Below are 23077 nucleotides of genomic sequence, written 5' to 3'. Positions count from 1 at the left end.
TTGTTTTAATGCTGCTAAGCTTTTAATGGATGCAAATTCCATATTAGCCTCCCTTCACTGCCTGCCAATAAAGGCCAGAGTCAATTATGAGGTTTTAATCAGCAGCTTCAACAAAGTCAATGCGTCTGCACCCAGCCAACATTTCGGAACTTTTACCCTGGGGTTCTCTTTAATTATTTTCTAAGTTGTTAGGTAGCTTTTGGGTGATACCAATGTGGTGATGTGGTGTACGTAACAGATTGCTGCAGTCTAGAGTAGCAGAGTAACATATTGGATATTTCTCTTTTTTCCCCATTATTAAAAAGCCTAGAATCATCAAGTGTAATTTTGATACAAGGTTATGTACATTGGAAACAGTTGTCTAGGTTGAATGTGAAATTCCAAATAATAAATGAAATTTAAAATGTTCTCAATAGTTGTATCTATATTTTGTATTTCCCATTTAAATTCAACTCTAATATATATTTTTTTTGGGGGGGGGGGGCTAACCCTTCATTATCATTGTCTCACGACTTTTTTTGCATGTTTTAAAAAGCGTAAAAATTGAAGGCCTGGCGGGTCAGGAGGAGAATCTGCCGGAGCAGATAGTGGTTGAGAACGAGCCGCGACAGGCTTTGCTAAGTGCCGGCGCTGCCCCTCCTGGCCGCTGCCTCGCCGCCGAGCGCCACGGGGACAATGACTCGCTGCTGCCGCCGTGTATCAAATCAAATCCTCCTTTATCATCGGCTTACTGCCCTCCGGGGTGAGAGAACCAGAGAAGCGTCAACCTTCCGAGCTGTCCCAAAAAAAAAAGGGAGGGGACCGTAGGCTGCGGGACAGCGAGAGGAAAGAGGACAGCGGGAAATTGTTGCTACACACGTGGAACAAGAGCACGGTATATAATCACATCGCTTTTTAGATCTGGAAAGTGCGTGAGAGGAGGACTCTTACGGATCTTTGTCTATGAAGGGTCGCGCTGACTCACTGAGTTCTCTCGAGGGAGTTCATTAAGTCCGAGCAACTCGTGTCTAACTTGTACACTGATTGTACTCTGAGGCGGCCATTACTTTCACCCTGATTAGATACTGGTGGTTGTGTCAAGACTGAGAACACAGACCTGCACTGCCATTCCAATTACACAGAGTACCTTCCAGCCAATGGTCAGAGAGCTTATTTTAGGTCATTTAGGTCATTGAACCTTGTTGTAATGAATGAACAAATGATTGTTCTGTGGAAGTATTTATGTTGGGTATTGGCTTCAAGTCATTGCTGCAAATAATCAATCATTCTCATTTTTTAACCCGCTTGGTCTAAACTACAAGCATATTGATAAACGCTGATGTATAATCAAACAGCACGCAGTCATCGAATGTGTTGTTTACGTACATTGCAGTCTGTCGTCAAGGATTTATTGTCATTAGTAAACGTTTTTTGAATAGATATCACCTTAAAGGTGGTTATTGAAGCTGAAAGCAATCAATGTTTTTATATTAACAATGGAGCGTGACTATCTCTGAGAGCTCTCCAATGGCGACAAACGGAACAGAGTCTGCTTCCCTCAGATCGTTTTTCCACCTAATTGTGAATTCCAAATTTCATCAACTCCGTTTGCAATTGAATTGCAGCGGTTTTCAACGTTGAACCCAGCACTCGCAAACCAGGGAAGCACAAGAGCAGACAAACACAATTAGCAACTTGCTAATCAACACGATGGAGCATTTAGCGGGTAAAGAGCAAGATTGTTCCCTCGGGGGTTTGTGGAGGCCAAAACAGTTTAAACGTGTCCCGAAAGATGGCTTCGACTGCACGCTGATGTTGCTCTGTGACTGCTGGTAGTGAGGTGACTGGTTTACGTTCAAGGCCCAATCCCAAAGAGGCGCAGCCCGTCATCGCTGGTTTTAGTCAGTGGGTCTCGAAATGACAAGTCTTCAGAGACAATGTCCACGCCGCATCGCTGTCTTGAAACAGCAGAAATTAGTGACAAACAAAAACCTGTTCTAAAGTCAATGGTGCTTTTGGCATCATCCACCTGCTCGGCTCAGGTTTAGGTTTCCACTTCATTTCTCCCTGGTTTTCTGCACAGTTGCAGATGAACATTAGGCCACACTGATATTATTGCCATCATACTGTTCGCCAAATTCGCTTTCAGGGGGGGGCGTCTGTGCAGGAGTGTTTTTGGCTTGATATGCAAAACATACATACTCTGAAACCGCTGTTTAAAGTACACAAAATGTTAGATTTAACTGAATACCAAAAACGTAAACAAGCATATTTACTAAATTTCTTATTTTCATAAAAAGCTAAAATTTCTGGTTCCCTAAACATAAAATGTTTCCATTTTCTAATCTCTGCAAGTGGATTATATAGATATATATAAGTGTAACTATATTGGAATTGCACAAAGGACTCTAACATAAATCTGCACAGCAGCCAGAGGCGGATATGCAAGTAGTCGTTTTTAATAAAAAACAACGTGAAGAAACAAAATAAGCAGGAAATCAAGCTCATTTCCAGAGCACATTCGCCAAACTAACTTAAACTTCCCCTCCCAACACGTCTCTCCCCTGTCTGCTTCCCTGCTCGTCCCTTTGTACCCGCTCCTTGACGAGGAGGTGAGGCCCAGGTGTGTCTCCTGGCGCACCTGGTGTCACTTCCCCTGATGGCGCGTGGGTGGGAGCCTTCTGGCTGGAACAAATACTGCCTCCACCATTCTGCCCTTCAGCCCCAGCCCCAGTAACACTGTATGATATTTTCATTTTTTTAAGTCCATACTTTTGTCCTATATACACATCACAAACCTAATATCAGCCGTCATGTTGATCCACATGATTCAGATCTGAGCAATAAAACTAAATCATGCAACTCTTGTCTTAGCATGTAGCACACTAATACATGTTTTAACTGTGTGATTTTATATGTAATATTAATATCACATAGTTTTATATTTAATTCAGCAAAAATGTTGATGTTCATTTTACCACCTGTACATATTGCACAGTTATTGCATGTGTTTATATTGTTTACTGTATACCTTTGTGCAGAATATATCACATTAATATCTAATATTGTAGAAAGATGTCCTAGAAGTTATTTGTTCTCTTTCCGAGAAAGCTCCCAGGCTAAAAATCTTTTATTAATGTATTGAAGATGTAAAACAATCATTTCATGTTTTTTTTCTAATATCCTATCATTTAATAGCTTTCATATTACAATAAACAATGCATTAGAATTCCCTCCTTTAATGCGGAATAAAATATTTTACGGTTGTTAAAAGTAACACAAATATGGAGAGTAAAGATATACAGTAGGTTACTGTAGCAAATGCATACGTGTTTTTTTCAGGGACGTTACTCGCAAGGCATAAAGCATCATATCTCGACACACAGTTAAGATGTCTGGGCATCGTGCGCGGAGGAATTGTCCCTAATAGAAAACGAGTTTTGAGTTGAATGCAACAAAATGATGAAAAAGGAAGTGTTGAGACATGCGTTTAAGAGCTGAAGCCACTCGTAATAAACTTCATACCAGGCTCTCTTAAACTAAGCTGAGTATTAGGGAAACAAAATAACCATTTTAAAAACACTCATTTTAAATTGTATTTTACACGTATTATATATTTTCATCAGTATTTAATTCAGCCTCTTAATTCTGCAAAAACCATCTTATAAATGTGACTTGTTTATTGACTTCTCAGAAAAAGATTGAGCTATATGCTAGTGGTCATGGTCCCCAGAGGATGAAACACCAATGATTGGCTTTTCCTCTAGCGCCACATTGAGGTTGACATTTTAGGTTTTAATTTGAATGTCTAGACAACTATTGAATGGATTACAAGGATGTTTTCCTTGTGCAAACAGCCATGATGCTGAGAAGATGAATCTCCATTACATTTTATGATTTTCCTATTGTGTCAAAGCCTCCACTGGTCCAGTGTAACTGATAGTTTGGTACACCGTTTTAAACAGACATTCATGGTCCCCAGAGGGTCCTAGAGACTCCGTCCTCTGACTTTTCCTCCAGTCCAATCATCAGGTGGAAATTGGGACTTTGAGTCAACTGCCTCAACACTTTTTGTGTGCACCTTATTTGTGGGACCCGGACAACGTGAAAGCCTGCAGACACAAACGGATGGTCTCTAGTGTTTTGCACCATATCCAGCCGACACAGCGCGACTGAAGCAAACGCTCTGTGGCTGTGGACTCCCTGACAGATTTATGAGGGGGAAGTCCTCTGTTCAGACACAACTTTGCACTGATGAGAGAAAGCGGAGACACTGCAACGTGCTGACGCAGTGTTTGTGCTCTCTCTCATTAGGGGATAGCCGTGTAAAGCTTTTACACAGATTTTCTCCATTCACCTTCCCTAATTATGAAACCTGATTAAATTGAATGTGAGATCATGGCAGTTATACTGAGCCAATAAACACAGGGCTAAAGTGCTTTGTGGGAATATCGTAGGACATTACACCGATGATAGATGAATTCATGGGGGAAAACCTTCTTTTACTCTGTGATTGGAAAACTACAATCTATGCCTCCCACGTACACACACTTTGAGAATTATGAGCGTAAAGGAACAATACAAGAGGATGACTTGAGAGTCCACCCACTCAGTGTGTTTACGGTCATTAGCAAACCAAGGACCTCAATTTGACACACAAACCCATGGCGTAAAACATTTGCAGTGGTTGTTAATCACACAGCAGACCAAGTCCATACCCTGCTTACGCCCCCCCGCTGCTGATGCTGCTGCTGTTATTATCTTTTCTTTTCTTTCTTCCAGAAAAAAAAACACCTGAGCTACACCAAAATTGGATTTTTTGCCAGGGGAAAAAAATCTGCCTCTTATTAACCGGGCTCTTCATCACAAATCAAAAAAGTGCGCCACAATGTAGCCAAAGCATAGTTGTAAAATAGCCTTGGTAAGAATTACCGACAGGCTGTTCTTTTGTCATGTTCACTGATCCATATTCAAGCTAATGCCAACAATCAAGGAAAAAGGATTCCAGGTTTAATCCAGTGAAAGTTCAGACAGAGGCTCATTTATAACTTAATAACCATATGCTTCACATATATAACTAATAATCTGTTCATGGTTCGAGATTAGTGGTTAATAAATATCCACAGCAATGCAATTAATTAACAATTAATCCCAATTTGATATAGTGCAAATAACAACATGCTTGACAGAAAACAGAAATCCGATGTGCATTTTAAGTTGTGGAGCATAAACAGATACAGTCCATATCACATGCTCTCTCAGCTGGATGTTACACATTTAAACTAATAAAGAAGACTTTTAGTCCACTGCTGTGTGTCATATTTTGCTTTTCCAGTGGAAACAAACCATTTTCTGTGCCTGCAGTAGTCAACCCTCTCTCTCTCATGTCTTGGTTTGTTCTTCCTCAAGGACATTAGTTGCACAGCTAAAAGTCTGCCAGGGGCAAGAAAAGAGGAGCTGGATGTGTGCCACAGCGCCGGGGTGCAGGACCACAGCGGTGTGTCTTTCAGGGACAATTGCAGATAAACACTCTCCGCTGAGAAAGAACCTAAGAACCTCTGCCGGGTTGGTCAAATGTTTTTGTTCAACAAAAAAAATATATATATATATATATATATATAACACTACAGGACAAGCCCAATCCTTTGTCAAGGATGTGGACGCATGAGGACAGAAACAGTGGGGACAAGAGGAGACATGGTGCGGAGAACTTAAAGTTGTAGACTGATGGCTATCCTCGCTTGATCCCCTTTTGGATCATGTTAAGCTCAAGGATAAGATTGGATATTCCACTGAGGAACCCCAGCGAGGTGTCTCACTGGAACGCAGGTTTAATCAATGGAGAGGACTTCTTTCCCCTAAATGAATAAAGTAAGGCCAGTTGTCTGAGAAAAAAAAACCCTTTTTGTTTATATCTTCACTTTATTCTGGTGACATTTAATTCAAGAGATTTCCAGGCAATATGTCCTGTCCCTGGGGCCGATAAAATGTGTTTTCCAAACGTGGCGTGTAGTCACAGTCACAACACAATACCAGAAGGTTTCACTCCCTAATTATGGCTTCATTATGCTGTGTAGACATTTTTCTTCCGTGGATTTGAGCCTCTCATTTCCTGGCGTGCGTTATCAATTCCCATCACAACTCACAGTGAGAATATGTGTCATGACACACAATTTTCAAGGATGATGATCCTGTGTGTGGTCACTGAGATGGCCTTTTGCACATCGCCAACATCATTACCGTGCAGCGTCCAGCAGTGAGTCAGCACACATGATAGATGCCCTGTCAAATAAGAGTCATTCTGTGAGCGGTGAGTAAGAAGCATAATCAAGGTGTGCGTGCACAATAGCTTCTGAAATGCAGTTTGGGCTTGTTTTTCTAATTCTTTATTAAAATCATGTCTAGTTGTTGTTATTTGGTATTTGTTATTTGGACCATAACTTTGATTGTCTCTGGGATATGACAAAAATATAATCAGGTGATTATTCTTGGCCTGCAGCCTTAACAGAGAGGCAGACATCTTGTGTTCGTGAATAAGAAAAAGGTTGTTCTTTGCATTTTGCAGCTGCCAAACTGAAAATATCTGGACATAATGTTGACAAGTGAATTTTTGGTTTAACTCCTTTTCCCACAAAACCGACAGAAGGGAATCATTTGCCGGATCACCAGTGGCCCCCAGGTGATACATTTTGGCTGTAGATGCCGCTCTCCTCCACTGGAAACATTTAAATTATCAGTGTTTTGGCAAGAACAAATATTCCAGAGTACTACATATGTCCACAATATATGGAGATTATCACGTATGTCATGTTGTTATTCGATATCTCAACATTGCAGTGCTGATAACTGGTGTTGATGTTATAACCTGATAAGCCAAGAAGTAATAAGCCTCAATGCTTCTGTAGCACAAAAAAGTCCCTGTCATACTGACATAATCGTGAGATGAATATTATTTAAGGCCAGAGCTGCTCTGCGTATGTTGTGCAGGTGGAGTGGAGCATTTTTGTCACACGGTATAACTTCACCACGCAAAATAACAACACGTGGCTCCTATATTCAGATACGAATTAGAGCAGATTGACTCCCTCACTCAGCTGTGTATTCGGGAAGCATTTGTCCCTCGCTTGAACTCGTCATATGAATTGGCAACAGTTCGATTGAAGTTCTTCATACACGTACGTTCAGGTGTAACAATGGAGCAGAAGGAACAATGGTTAATCTCACTATATTGTGCTTACCTGCAAAAAGTAACACCGCCGACTGGAGTGCAAGGATGTGCAACATGTTTCTTTGAGTCTGTAGGCAGATATCAATCCCCCTCCAAAATAGAAGGAAGTCGAAATGTCTTAATTCAGAGGAAAAAGTCCTTCTTGCAGCAGGAATTGAAAAATCACATTTTCTGGTAAAGAAAATATCTTAAGCCTCATTTGGTCATTTGCAAATGAAACAAAACCATAGTGCACGTGACAAATCGAAGCGAAAGCCTCTTCACCCGCGTCTTATCTAGTTGTTTCTTTGTGGAAAATGAAAGAAACTTGCGCGCCGCTTTGCATCACTCTTCGAAGCATTTCCAGAAGAGACACTAGGGCGCCCGATTGAATGAACCAGTGGTGCTTTACATCTTCACAACGCTTCTCCAAAAACAGTTTTCTCCCCGAACAGACGAATGGAAAACATTTCACTCCCTTGTCCTCAGTTGGTCACTTTGTCTCCGCTTCACCAGACCCTGGCACTTGGCTGCGCTCCAGTGCGTAAAGCGCGACACTTGGGCATGAACCGAAGCCGTTCCCACCCGAAACAACGTGTGATATAGTGTATAAAAGTAAATACGTTTAAATTCCCACACAGGTCAGCGTATCCACACGCAGGCAACTCCGGAGCGAAACTCCAGCGGCGCGCAGCGGAGCGCGCGCGGAGCTCTGGTCCCGGAGCCAAAATGTGCCGGCATCCACTTCTAATTCCACTTTGGCACCCAATGCTTCAAAAAGATCTGCGAAAGTACGCGTTCAAGCCTTCATCTTTCGATGTTTAAGTAGACAGGAAATAGGCGACAGTTTCACTGGAGCTTACGCACCGGCAGCCGTCCAATGCGCGTCGAGAGAGCGAGAGAGAGAAAGAGAGAGAGAGAGAGAGCAGAAGGGCCCGTGTAGAATATCCGGCACACACACACACACACATAGAGAGAGGCTCGGGGGCGCCTCAGCAACGCGCCGTTGTCTGAGGATGGGGCGACAATACTCATGCGTATGCTCACTGTTGACCAATCGAATTCACCTTCAGCCCAAAAGGCATCTCAGAAGTTGTTGCTTGAACATGTCCAGTTGATTGCATTGATTACACCACTCGACGTGCACCAGTGACCCCGTGTGGCCTGTGAACTGAACTGAACACTGATACTCAGGTGTGAAGCGGGAGGTCAGGAAGCAAAGGACACTTGACACTGTAACAACGTAAAGATTCAATAAGAAACCAGCGGTCACAGATATGTGACCAATGCAAAACCACAGTTTGACGAGCTGCGGTGTCTTTGTTGTAATTGCCCTCTTTGTTAATTTATTTTAACACACGCAGTCCTACGAGAGGCCATGAATGACATATTCTCTATCACAGCATGCGTCTCCAATATGTGCATGGCGATCTTTGATACGTTCTACTAACTGGACTTTAGATGCCCTTTTCATGAGGTAACACTGTCCCCTAAACATGTAATATGGAACAATAGCATACTGCGATTGGCAAATATGTCTCTATGGCCGTATCACCTCTAATGCAGCTTTGTACACTACTTTAAGCAGTGATGTGGTCGTATTTGAGCGAATTCGCTGCAACTCCAAAACACGACGGTTTCGTCAGAAGTGCAAATGCAATGAAATATGGTTTATTACTGTAATCTGGTAATTGATTACACCGTGAGCCAGTTTTTTTTTTCTTGTGGGTAGGCCAGATGGTCAGAGGGAAAAACAAATAAAGATCCATGAATGCTAAATACAGAAATATTAGATGAGTCACCCACCAGTCTAATCCTTGTTTTCATGAAAGCTTTCTACTTTGATAGTGAGAAAGAGTCTCATGCTGTTCTGAGATGTAATTAATGTACGTACGATCTCACAAAGTCAGATCATGTTTATAATGTATAATGCATGTTCTGACTACATGTACAATAATTACAGCAAAAATACAAATTGTGCATACTTTAGTTACATACAAATAGCGTGCAGGCCCTACTTTAAACTAAAATCACACGTCAGTCCGCTTTCTCACAAGCTAAACTTCAGTACATCAGTAAAACAAGATGTGTCCTTCAAAGGCCACATCACCCAGATCACTACTTACATTCACGCAAACAATGTGAATGTTACTCCCTTAAGCTCCCGTGAAGATGTTTTTGGAGGTAAGAGCAAGTTTCAAACCCTCTCAAACACTAAATCATAGTTACAGCCCAAGCATCTGTCCTTACTTAAGCCATCCTTTCTAGTTCACTCTGAATTCCATTTGCTCCTTGAGGAGCCGAGCGTTTTCTCTCTCCTAAATTTGTGCAATTTGATCGTGGAAACTATTCCACTCTTGCACAGCTGGAAGAAGCATTAGACGCGTTGATGTAGAGCAGTCACTTCCCTAGCTGTAATGGTTGAGCTGGCACATCGCTCACACAAAGGCCGGTTGCTGTCCAAAAGTAGCCCGTCTGCAGTCTAACTCTCCAACCAATCCCCTTGGAGCCCGCACTACGCTGCCGGCCCTTCAACAGATGGAAATCAGAGCGAGCGCCAGACAGAGCCGGAATGGCTCGGGTTGCATCGCCTGTGTGGCGTCCAGTCATTAAAAAGAAGTGGCTGAAACCCTGTCAGTCCTGCACATGGTAAGTTCATTTCCTCGGCCCTGCTGTAAAGACTCAGTCACCATCCCTGAATATGATAAGTCACATTGTATTAGGAAAGAAATGGAAGCCTTTGAAAATAGGTAGAGCCGTTGTAGGCTGTATTCTAAAAGAACTGCGGGGGTCTTGACTCTTGACGTGCGCAACGTTTAGATCCGCGGACCTTTCTGCAGGCAGGTCGTACGACTTTGATGTCTGAAGAAAGCTATCAAGTCTTTGATGTCTGAAAAAAAGATCTGGAGGCTTACATACCTTGAAACCAGGCCGAAGACGTAAATGTCAGATGCACGAACACACAACACATTGCATTTTCCCTTATCGGACATCAGGCTTCAGACTTTGGAATGTTTACATACATCTATGTTGCGGTATGTTCCTATATTAAGAGTACCATATGGGTAAATAGAAACACACTAAATGGGGTATTTTTGGAGTACCCCATTGCCCCCCCCCATGACCTTACATCCTGTAAGCCCCTGTGCTACATACCCTCCTCTCCTCTATGATGAATTGTTCCCTGTGTCTCCTTTTGGGGTGGTATCCTTCATCTATGACCTTAACCGGCCTCGCCTGTGTTGTCCTGCAGTCAGTTGCTAGACAGTAGACCTTAAATTCATCACCACCTTTCGTTGTCCTCTCCCGGCCTATCTGATGTATGGCAGCATTAATAATGACCGCTGCCGAATGCCCGCTCGCCCTCGGTGCTGTTGCCCACTCGCTCGCCTGCGCAGATTACCACTAGCCATCCACAGCCCATTAAAACTGTATTTACTTATCAGCCTCTCTGGGGCCGTCACTCTGTTTTCAAGGCTGATGCCCAGAGGGATGGCAAAGGGTGACCTTCCTATAGTCTAGTTCCAAATAGTTTGTCCTTTGACTCCACCAATAGAAAAATTGGGCCTTTTTGTATGTTTTTTTTGTGCGTACTGTAAAACATATTTACATCAATAAAGAAATACTAAATATGAAGCTATGTACTTCATACAGTTAACTTATCTTAGCACAAAAACAATTAACCTGCTGTGTCCAAAAGCTTGCCCACTAATTATCGAGTTGTAAATTTGTTTTTTTTACAAGGGGGGGCTTCCTGTGCCTCACTAATTGATGCCTGGGAGCAGAAACTTCCTGCAGTCAAAGTGTCAAAAATATTCCTTTAAATGCAATTCTAACAATGACCTGCAAGCTAGAGAAGCCTAAGTAGCAACTAGCTGACTGGGCACTTAGAAGAGACCAAAAAATAGAGATAAAATGAGAATGAATAATTGAACACCTTTCTGCCAGTGGCCAGACACACAAGTCCAAATTAATGCTAATGTTGCTTGATGTGTAAAGGCAAAAATGTTGCGTTGAATCACCTTCAAACCAGATAAGACCTGAGTGTTTTCTGCTGCTTCTGTTTCGCAGCGTGCTCAAAATGAACTTGTTGCTGGTTTAATATGATTCGATTTATGATTGTTTCAACGCATTCCTCTTTGGAACCACTCAAAAGGTGAATATTTCATTGCAATAAGGCCAGGCCACAGTGAATTGAATGCATTACTCGGCATCTGTCTCAAAGTATGTTAGCCAGAGCAAAGAGTTTCCTACAGATGTGGTTGACTGCATTTGAGCACATCATATTTGACAGACAGTTGAGCAATCATGATAGCGTAAATGAAATAAGGTTAACTCTCCTCTTATTCTTCTATAACCAGACGGTTCTTTCTTATCACTTATAATGTGCCATAGTCTACTTTTGGTGTGCTTATGACTTCCTCTGACCTTTTAAAATGGCTGATTATTTCCATCCACAATCTTCACTTGGCAATGCACTGCCAGCACAAAAGGATATTAGGCCCAGACTTGCTGGTCTGATAATTCCAGCTCTCTGTATGGAACTGAAGGAAACCAAACCACAATGCCCTGCCGCTCGATTATCATTCCTCTGCCTCCACTTTCACCTTCCCAGCTGCCATTCAATCACCTTTCACCTCAGAGAGTGCAGCTTTTTCAGGAGCTGAACAGTTCTCTGCGTGTCCTCTTTTATTACGTCTTAAAAAGTACTACGTATCCGTGGTAATTAACTTCTCCTTTTATGCATCAGCCTCCCGGGACAAAGTAGACAGCTTTTGCGAAGCCCAGAATACTTTGTAGCTGTGTAAATCTCCTCAGTGTTGGGACAGCCACCGGGGCTCCGGCTCCCCTGGCAGCACTGTGTGATAGAAACAGAGAGGATCTCAGAGGGCAACAGGTCTAAATGTTTAATAGATTCTTATTTTACTTGAGGTAATCTGGTGATCCGAGGTTCACAGTGGTTACATCTATCACCCAGGGAACAAATAAAAGTCTTATTGTGTCCTGCTCCCTTTCACCTCGGGAGGAAATGTGAACCAGATAAATGATAGCCTTGTTTCAAGAGAGGCTCAATCTATTGCCCACGATTTGTGGCCAACAAAGTAATTTCGGTACTGTTCTTTGTATTGATAAATGGGGCCTGAATTTGATGAAGTGCCAATTTACTTGTAAGCGGTGAAGGAATGGAACTCCAGTTATCTTCCCTCTTGCTGTCTCTCTTTGCCTCCAATCCACCAATCTGGCTACCTGTAGTATTGAGTCAGTGAAATGTTAGTGAAGTACATTTTCTGTTGGATTGAATATTTTCAGTGAACTTTTAAGCTTTAAGGACCAAAAAAACTACTCAGTAGTTTAGGTAATGTTAACTTAAGCATTTCCTCTTCATACTTCAGGGAGAATACAAATAAAAGTGGCTTAGAGGAATTTTGAAGAAGGTGTTTTAAACCTTTCATTTTGATGGAATACAGGAAAATGCAACGTTTTGGGAAGCGAATTTGACAATCGCTTTGCCATAGTGACGTTTCTGAACCTCTTTGAGAAACTGCATGAATGCTAAGCCTGATAACTGGAAATGGGGGCCCTGCAGCTGAGGGTTTTAACCAGATGTGTGTTGCCACCTACTGTTTTGGTTGTCTGACAAGAAACAGTATGCTCTTGCGACCACATGGTGGCAAAGGGACAAATTAACCTCTGAGTGGAAAAAAAAGATTGTGTGCTTCACCCGTGGAAACCCCGACAGGTGTGTGCACAAAGTCTTAAGCACTCATTGCTGGCAGATTTGTTAAAGGAAAAGTAAAGTAGATTATTCATGAGCACATGGCTCAAAAATTGAGCGTAAATTGAGCGTGTTTGGACAATAGCAAAAGAGACTTTAGCCACATTTGAGGGGTTTTGAGAAGCCTGCCATGTGTTCAGGGAACAATGCTCTATTGATCAGGGGACTGGATGGGAAAATACTAATTTTCTTGGAAGTGACAAAATTAGAATTAATCAAGCTTAGATTAATCTCTTTCCCACTTCATAGCAGGAGCTATCAGTACGGCAAACAGCTTCTCCCAGGACTTTTGCCCCCTGCATGTGTAACACTGTGCACTCGTGCATGTGCTGTACAAATGTGTACCACTGATTCAAAACTGAGAGACGGTGTCGGCCCATGATGCACTGCTGCCACCTAAAGACTGGGTTTAAATCAAGCACTTTTTGTTCGGCAATGACCCAACATCTTGTACAGTAAAATTATTATGATTATCATGTTATTAATTTAAAGGCATTTTACACAATATAATCTCAGGTTATTATTAGTGATTAGTATTATTAATATAATGTAGGTGCATTTTGACCTTTACTTAAAGCGCTAACAGTATGGTCCCAAAATAGGTTTAAACATAAACTGAACATTCTGATTTTTCTTTTTACTGAATGTCGCTTTCTCATTACAGTCAGTTAAAAAATGTGCAATTTCATCACCATACAGCATTCACAATCAGACACACAGATGTGTTAAAAAGGATTTTTTCTGAAGAGAGCACTGCTAAACTGCTTTCAAAGCAAGCCATCTGTCATCTAAACAGGGGTTTGTTTACTGAACAGGACAAAAGCAACTGTTACCAGATGCTTTCAGAATAATGGAGTATTTGTCAAAAGAATAATAATTGGAATGCTGCGGTCTGATTAATGTGCCATATGGAAAAAGCAAAAGAAAATGAAGAATATTAGAACATCAAACAAGAATGCCGAATGGAAATCAATACCTTGATCTCTGGAAGAAGAATAAAAACTGTCTCTTATTGTGGTTTGTCCAATACACAACATAGACCCACCAACAGGACATTGATCCACCAAATACAATAGAAATGTAATACCATTACATGCACAATAGTCAAAAACACATCTTAAGTATACAAAGCTCAATTTCTGCTGAAAAAAACTAAATTGTTACAAATAGTTGATGCATTAAAAAAGAAAACAGTATTCGCATTCCTAAATTTTACTTAATAATTTTCAAATATCCCTTTTCTTTTGCCTGATGTTTTAATGGTTTTATGTGAAACATTTTGAAATGCCTTCATGTTGAAATGTGCTATACAAATAAATTGGCCTTGCCTTGCTTTGTCGATACGTCAGATGAATGTTTGCTCAATTTATTCGCGGTTCCCTCTTTAAGTTCTAATCATTAAATCTTATTTTGTGTAGCACATGTTAGCTGCGGCTAAGCGACGGAGCGTCAAGAGGAACCATCGATGCCCTCTTGTGTTTAAGGGGAATTAAAACATCGTCGGACTCCGTGACGTCGGCGTACGGGAAGCTTCCTGTTTGAACGCGTACAACTGGCGTTCAGCATCTAAGTGAGTTTATAACAACGTGCCTTCTTAAAATAATTTGTCTTCAAACCTTTAACGTTGATTCGTAATTTAGGAATCAAGTGACATTTAAGCCTCCTGTGCTGACGTCGAATGGGACGTTTTACATTTGTCTGCTAAATCAACGTTAGGTCGCCAGCGGGAAAATATGACGAATCGTTTTTTTTATTATGAAATAAAGTTTGCTCACCAAATAATCATTTACGTTTATTGAGGTCAATTTGCGAGTTGTAAAGCGCAGGTTAGCGTGAAGTCTCATCAAAGCTTTGCTTTTAAAAGATTAAACTAAATAAATAACTAGATACATTTAATGTAAAATGTAGGATCACTTTGTAAGTAATTTTAGAAGGAGACGCACCCAGATCATATCGTGCTGTTTTCCTTGTCCCCCAAATTATCTGCAATTCGACACCAATAATACTCAGTTTATTCCTTTTAGATTATAATAATAACATAAATAATGTTTTACGAAGAAACCATTTGACATGATCTTTTTTTTCTTTCTTGACTTTCCCGGTCACGTGCTTTATGTTATTCAGCCTGGCAGGATGAGGTTTAAGCAAGTTGATCTAAAGACGATTCCTTGATACGAAATGTCTCCTCTCGTGTATTTGTTCTGCAGGTATTGGCTTCCAGGAGTTGTTACGAGTGGAGGAGCCATGCCTTTCCTCCATGGGTTTCGTAGGATCATATATGAGTATCAGCCGCTGGTAGATGCTGTGATGTGTGTTATTGGACTGGAGGAAGGAGACGGTAGTCACAAGGACCGGTAAAACAAAGCTACAATGTATTTTAATGTTGTGTACAGACTTAAAAAAAAAAAAAAACTTTTATTACTATTGAGTAATGTAAAAAAAACTTTTGACAGATGGAATAAGAACTACTGTTGATTTTGTGATTTGATAACCCGATTGACAGAAACAAAACTACCTTTCCATAATTTTCCATTTATAACTGGAATATGTTTTCTTTTTCAAAAAAACTGTTTGACTCAAACAGAGCTTCTTTCTCTTGTGTCCAGAGTCCACAGCCCTGAGGATCAGTCCGATGTTTGTGGCTCTCTAGCGGAGCTCCTGGAGCGCGAGTCCCAGTCAGACATGTTTATGGAAGGCATTAGCTATGCTCTGTTTAAGGTGGCTGAGCGAGGACTGGTAAATGCAGCCGAAATCCTTCTACGCTATGGAGCTGATCTGAATTTTGAAGGTGAGAAATCATTTTTAGGCACGCTGAAAATATCCGACTATGTTAAAACTAAACATTATTTTGCCATTAAATCAGTCCGTCATCTTCTATTCCACTTATCGCTAAGAGAGTCGCGGGGAGGCTGGCCCAAGTCAATCCCAGCTAACATCGGGAGATTGACGGTACACCAATTGAATGAGAAAGTGTCCACACCTTTGACTGGTACTGTGTATCAAGGACTTATTTCTGTAGCAGCATGTTTATACTTTCTTAATTAACAAGGCCCAAGCACCATGGAAGTCACATCAAATTTAAAAACTTTTTTTCCAAATATATGCTGCCCTGGCCAGTTCTCTATTGTAGCTTGAATCTTGCTCTAGTTTTAATGGGTGATTGCTGTCTCTGCTACATAATGAATGATAGTACTTAATGATGCATTTTATTCAGATATATTGTAAATTGTCTAGTTGTCGTACATATGCACATGAGAGAATAAGTCTCCCTTTAGCAAACTGCAACTGAAAGTGCACCATGTCTTGCAGCGGTGATGAAACCTGCCACTGCTCAGCCAGACTTTTCCATGGTGACCTCTAGTGGGAGTAAAATGTCTTTCCCAAGGGACATAATTAGGGAAACCTTGCAGAGGCTGCTTTATTCATCTTTTACAATTCTCGCATACCTATTTCCAGAGAGTTAACACTGACAAATTGTCCTTCGTAGCATGCAAAAATGTTCAAGCTCCATTCCGTTTGAGGTATTTGTCATCGTTTTCCTTCCTGTATAAGAATAGCTTGTGCCACTTATCCGACAGACACTGTGGGAAAGCAAGAGCATATGAAGTGAGAATGGTTACTAGTCATATATTTGACACTCATTATGATGTATTCATAGTACAAAGTCCAAATTTGCACAGTTGGCAACCTCAGTCAGGTTCTGTTGCATGTAAAACTGAATTTCCTGATTTGTCTGTATTTCTGCTCTTTGATAAATAATCATTTTGTTAATATGAATGCTTTCTACCCTGCAGACCCAGTCTCCTACTACAATCCTCTACATGTGGCAGTTTTAAGGAACAGACCAAGCATGGTGAGGCTGCTGGTCGGACACGGAGCAAGTGTTGAAAAGAGAGACCGGGTGAGGCATCTGTCAAACTTGGATATGTTTCTTCTCTTTATTCTTATGGTCCCTCCTTTTTTCCCTTTGCATTTCAGTCCAATATTAATTCATTTGCTTTGGTAGATCCATGAGAGCAGTCCATTGGATCTTGCCAGTGAGGAGTCAGAGAGGCTCCCCTGCCTCCTCACCCTGCTGGACCTGGGTGCTGATGTGAATGCGATGGATAAACATGGTAAATATACATTGTCCAGCCTGGTAATTCGGCTACTGATTCCTTCATTCTGAGAATCTATTGGTTTGCTCTTGTCTCAATAGGAAAAACCCCTTTGCTCCATGCCTTCGCGAGCAGCGACGGACTCACTGTGCATAACACAGAGAACATCCGGCTTCTTCTTCAGCGAGGTACTGGCCGGAAAACCCTTGATCGTCACTTTGTCCTCTTATCCACTGTCGAAATACCCTCTCCAATAGGATCAGTGTCACTACAAGCCACTACATTTCAAAACTTGTGTCATTATATCTGCCTGCCAGTATGCATTTTTTTGTAATTTTTAATTGTTGATGCAAATTTCCAGTTCTCAAAGATAAGTCTCCTGACTGCAAACATTTCAAACATCATCATACAAACACATGTCTCTGAGAGTGATAGGAGATATTGTTTAATTATTTGACAGAGCATCAGGAAGTGTATTGTCATCTGTCAAACAGGTTCAAATATTTCTGTTTTAATTTAGTTAAATAATTATTTAAAAGTTCTTAGTATGCCAGTTAAAGAAGGTCACAAGTGAGAATGGAATATTCTGAGAAGAGAAATGCACTGGCTTCCTGCTTGGTGATGATTGACAGTACATGATAACATATATATTTACAATCATTTGAAGAAAATCATATTAAACCGTCATTGACATTTATTGTTTGTAGACTTAGAACGTAGGGAATTTTTGTTTTTGTCTCACAAGTCCAACAACATCATGTAAGTACCACGTTGCTGAAATACCCCTAAATCTAAGCAGCAAAGGCACATTTTCAAGCTCTAACCGGGAAAGCCCTTTTGAGCTGTCCTTAGTATTGTTTGTCAGTTCCATAAAGGACCTAAACAAGTACTCTGTAAAGCCAGTTATTGAAAAATAGTCTCTTATTAAAATGCCACTATCTAAGGTAAGGTATGCTCTTATGTAAATGTAACCATTGTAAATGGTTTGAGATTACAAAATGTGGTTCTGAATGACGCTTTCTTTACCCCAGGTGCCGATGTTAATGCCTCTACTGTCGAAGGGGAAACCGTTGAGTCCTCCTTGGTGTTTCTGATCAAAGAGGCTCTGGAGGCCAACACGGAGGATGCCGCAGAGATCGGTAACTTCTGCTTGAAAACCACCGAGCTACTGCTGGCTCACGGTGTGGACCCCAGCTGCTGTCTGAATGCGGATGGCGAGCCCTCCCTGACCCAGACGAGCCTGGAGCACTTCGACCTGCTCTTCCCTCTGGCCGTGCTGCTGATTCAAAGCGGCGCGTCTTTGGTTTGTTCCCGCCACGGCGAGTCCTGTTGGGCCGGTTACAGCCTCCTTTTCCAGCGGCTGCGAACAGCGCTGCGGCAGTGCTCCGACGGAAGCCGCCGCTCTGAGCTTCTGGAGCAAGCCGAGGCATTGCTCGACTTGGCGAGGGTGGACGTCCCCATGCTGCGTCTGCCTCTCGGGCTGAAGCTCCCCGTGGCCGGTCGGGACGCCCAGGCGCTGGTGGACCTGCACGGCCGCGTGGTACAGTACGAAGCCAGCCCTCCCACTCTTCGGTGCCTCTGTAGGTCATTCATACGGAGCCGCCTGCAGCCTTGGCCCCTGGCGGACAGATTCAAAGCCTTGCCCTTACCCGACAGACTGAAAGACTTTATTCTTCCTGAACACACATATACCCCGAAACCTGGCTGGGACCGCTTCAAGCCCCAACATAGCCAGCCCTGACAATATAAGCTACTAACTACTACAGGCCTGTAGTCATCTGTATACCATGCCTGGGCATAAATGATTCATAAATGTACCACAACGAACCAATGTTTAATTCGTACTGTTTTCGGTGCCAAATCACCAGACACATGTGGGAATGTTTACTTTTATATTTATTTCGAGATAGAGGCCACCAGATGGCAGTGTTGCTCTTGCGTCTCAACAGCATCTCAGATGTCAGGGTCAAAGATTTAGTTATTCACAGTGCAGCCTACTTAAGTGGTTCCAGTGCAGTAGGCTCCATCTATATTTCATCTGCTCGACGTGATGATGGTGTGTGTTTTGAAATGTGTGTGTCCCCGCGCCTGACGTGAAGTTGGACCAAATAAAACCGGCGTCTGTCTCACAAACAATTGTCCAGATAGCCTCATTCTATCCAGAAATATCTGTTAGCCATGGTTTCACGTTTGTCAACATGTTACAGCTCGACACCGACCAGATAGTGGCAGTGCAGCGCTGAATGTGACTCCCGACTCTCTGGCTACTTGCTTATAGGGAAATAATTGTTTCTATATTTACCTCACGATTGTGTTCACACCACAGCATCAATTGAGTGAACGCAAACATAAAGAAGCAGGAATGAAACGCTGCAACGCGGCAGGACGCCCGTAGATGTTTTGACGTGGTTTCACTGTGACACCGTGGAGCTGCAGTGGCTGCTGGTGTGGAAAGTTTCGCCAAGCATTCTTAATGCTTATGTTTAAATTCAAATGAGTTTAGGGACCCGGTTCCTTTTTCCCCTTTTTCACGCACCTACTCTGCACATCTCACATGTGCTCACACACAAACAAGGACTTAAGTGAACATACTAGGAACTAGGAGTACATGCGTGTGCGTGTGTGTGTGAGACGAGCAAACTAAATAGGACATTGTGTTACACAACTAACCCCTTCCTGACATTGCTGAAGCTGGAGTGGCTCCAAGGCTTGCAAGCGCTCCAGCTCCTCTTGGTTATCTAGGTCACAGCCTCTGAGGAGAAGAGCCTCAGCAGCAGCAGCAGCATCAGCCCCGCACGACACACGCTTCACTCTCCTGTCCGTCTCAATCTCTTGACAAAACCTCAACGCTGGCCTTGGTCGAATGAGGAAGAGAGAAAGAGAGGGTAGGAAGGAGGGGGGTTTAGAGGAGGCACAAGCAGTGGAAAAAAAAAAAAAAGAAAAGTTAGAGACGTCATGTGTGGAGTGGTTGTGGGAGCACTCGTGTAGGACGCGTGGAAATGAAAACGGCAACGTTGGATGAGATTTCTACAATGTACTGGCTGCAGGGACATAATCCAACCCAGCCAGCAAACAACAGTGGGGACAAAACAGCCTCCTTCTGTAGAGTCCAACGCCTGCTTGTATAAGGTGATGGAATAGAGATAGTGGGGGAGGGCTGAGGCAGTTCCCTCCATCCTGCATTTATTGGAAAACAGTGCGAGTGAAGCTCGGTACTGAAATTAGTTATTGATCCATTCTCTCCCTGAAGCCCATGGGTCTTTCCCACCACACCTGCTCATTCTCCCATAGCCCTTTTCTTTCACTGCAAACCCATTGTGTCTTTCAGCCGATTCTTAGAGCTCCTGCACCTCTTTCTGCGGGTGTCGTAGGTCTTTTATTTTCTTGCTGTCACACGAAGAAGCCGTTCCCCGATATGATTCCAAAAACAGTCGACTAAAGTTAGATTTTTTTTTTACAAAGAAAATAATGAACCGGGTTTTGGAGGGCAGCATACAGCTTGACTTTGTTTGAGAAAGTAACACATTTCAATAGTTCAAAGTATACACAATTATTCCAAAATGTTGAAATGAAAACCTTATGTTACATGCTGGTGGAGGTGTGGATCTCTAGTCATTGGTGAGCCACCAATCAATTTGATTATGACTCAACTAATTATTCCCAACAAATCGTCAAAAGATCTTTTTTCAATAAGTTCAGTCATGCTAGTTATAACTAACTTGTTTACACAAATAAAAAAATGAAAAGCATTCATGGATTTTTTAAACTTTATTAATGTAAAGACTTGAGTGAAAAGACTCAAAGCAATGATCTGGTTCCAAATCTGCATACTTGTGTGTTGCCTTCTGTATTTTGAGAGTCTTTTCTTTTCATTCAGTTTACAATGTGAGGCAACCAAGTAAAGGTTGTTCATTTTCAAACCCAATCCTTGGTCTTTGTCCCTGACAGCATCAGCTGTTCAGACTATGAGAGCTTCATAGACAAATTATCACAAAAAAACACACAAGGACATTTAAAACCACGTTTTGAAAAATCAAACCTCAGAATTAGTTTTATTGGTATACATCCATAAAGGTAGGAGACCAAAGGCTCTTCTGCAGGATGAAAATGAACTACTGCTAAGCAGCTACGAGCTTAAGACCTGCAGACTAAACCCGCTTTTTCCTTTTATTTCATTCACAATAACGGCTTTGATTTAAAATTCACTGGAAATTTTCCCAAAATGATGCCGTCTCTTTTTTTTTTTTCTTCTTCTTCTCCATGGTGTTGGCTGGCTTCCTAGTCGGGCCTTAACCTTTTCATTAACCGCTGCGTCACCGGCTGAATGACATTGTGGTTTGTCCCGGGCCTTTTCTTCTATTGAGCGCAGCCTGCAGAGTATCTCCTTGTCTTCCAGCAGACATTGTCTAGACACAAGATGATTGCAGACATCACTGAACACTCAGCTGCTGCCTGAAAACCTCATGGGAGTTGTGCTGGACTTTGGAGGGAAATGGCCAGCGTCAGAAGGAGGGGGGCAATGGGGCGGGGGGGTCAGAGCGGCGGGGGGGGGGGGGGGCGGGGGGGATCTACTATACATCTACTTGCCTGCATGCGTTTGTTTGGTGCGAAGAGGGCCAAGCGTGGATGCAGATGTGCGTGGGAGAGGACCAGAAAGAGCGAAAAAAGAAAGCGCAGACATTGAGACACAGTGTTCGTAGCCGCGCGCGTGGTGACTTCATCTGATAAAAATGTGCCCCCGTCCCGTCGCTTAGGCTCGCTTTGATGGGAGCTCACCAGAACGAATGGCTCTTCACTTCAGGACAAATAAAAGTGAACTCTCGCTGGATGTCAATTGCATTTATTTATGCATAAGATAGACGTTCAGCTGTTAAATGTGAAGCTTTAGCTGAGTGTGGGTTTCTGAGAGACTACGGACTATTCTCAGAGAGTTGGGACTGGGTGCAGGAGAAGTGAATCCTGTTGGGGCAGGCCACCTTCTCACGCCGCTCCAGGTGTTGGTTGCTCCTTTAGAGCCCTTAAAGTTCTCATTTAGCTCAAAGCTTTTGTATCTATTGTATTTCTATTTGCTCTTAAGGGGAAATATGTCAAGATTCAATTTCGATACTTATTTGGAAATGGTAAATCTACACTGAATCTTTCTAAACCTTTTCATGTTTAACTCCTCTAGAATATGGTTTTGTACTTTTGTAATTCTTTGTTAAACTTCTTCTCTAGGTAACTGCTCCAACAAGGCAAAGTAACCATACTGTGAGCTACAATGAACACAACGCTGTCCTTGCTCTTTGAAGGGGAATCATTCGAAAGTGTGGCACACCAAAAAAAAGTTACGCTTCCATACTTTAGAAGCACACAAATCCACCACCCTCTACGTTTCTACAACTGACGCCATTTCACAGAAATTCCAGACAACTGGCGCCTGAGCTCTGCCTTGAGAAGGACATGATGAATAGGACACACCCTTGGTATGCTAGTGAATGCTAGAGTATAAGGCACGCTGCAGTGTTACGGCCTAGATTCAATACGGATCCTCGTTCCTCTCTCTTCGGAGTCCCTTTCTCTGCTTCTCCCCTCCCTGCGTCTCAAGCTGCTCGCCTATTTTTAAAAGCTTGAATTTGAGTGAAATGCACTGAGGCACCAGTAAGGCGAGCTACAGCTCTTTCCAGCGCTGGTTCCTGATCCACCTCTTTGTTGTGGTCTATGCATGCCTGCTCTAGTCACATGACTGCGTTTCTATGGCAACTCGGGTTTGAGTAATCATTTGCGTTACGACCTTTATTCCCTTGAGGAAAGGGGAGGGGGAGGTTAGACTGAGCCTGTAGAAAGAGGGAGCGGGAGGAAAGAGAAAAGACAAGCAGAAGGGGAGCGGCGGAGAGGCACAGGGAAAAAGAATATAGGCAGAAAACAGCCGCTGCGGAGGGAAAACGTTGCTGTTTCTTGTCTTTATATGTCTTGTTTAAAAAAAAAAAAATCTGTTTCTCTTTGTACTACAAGCAGCCTCTACCTAATTCAGTAGTC

At 42.4% G+C, this 23077-nt stretch overlaps 2 protein-coding genes across 2 annotated transcripts in view; one reads left to right on the top strand and one right to left on the bottom strand.

The window, feature by feature from the left end:
- The window catches only part of si:dkeyp-14d3.1 (transmembrane protein 132C), a 94882-nt gene extending 86751 nt beyond the window's left edge, over window positions 1-8131 (bottom strand). Inside the window, exon 1 of the mRNA XM_037483592.2 lies at window positions 7218-8131. Within this exon, the coding sequence (XP_037339489.2) occupies window positions 7218-7263 (46 nt within the window). The 5' untranslated portion in view covers window positions 7264-8131. The remainder of the gene's footprint in view (window positions 1-7217) is intronic.
- A 6270-nt stretch (window positions 8132-14401) lies between these two features.
- On the top strand, window positions 14402-19231 carry asb6 (ankyrin repeat and SOCS box containing 6). Its single transcript, XM_037483529.2, has 7 exons — window positions 14402-14532; window positions 15170-15316; window positions 15569-15750; window positions 16757-16863; window positions 16969-17077; window positions 17161-17247; window positions 18091-19231. The coding sequence occupies exons 2-7, from the start codon at window positions 15207-15209 to the stop codon at window positions 18798-18800; spliced, it is 1305 nt and encodes a 434-aa protein (XP_037339426.2). The 5' UTR covers window positions 14402-14532; window positions 15170-15206; the 3' UTR covers window positions 18801-19231.
- The last annotated feature ends 3846 nt before the right edge of the window (window positions 19232-23077 follow it).

This window comes from Pungitius pungitius, chromosome 5 (genome assembly GCF_949316345.1).
Source record: "Pungitius pungitius chromosome 5, fPunPun2.1, whole genome shotgun sequence".
NCBI classification, from domain to species: domain Eukaryota; kingdom Metazoa; phylum Chordata; class Actinopteri; order Perciformes; family Gasterosteidae; genus Pungitius; species Pungitius pungitius.
The sequence above is the reverse complement of the archived record's forward strand: the minus strand, read 5'-3'. Positions and strand labels throughout refer to the sequence as shown.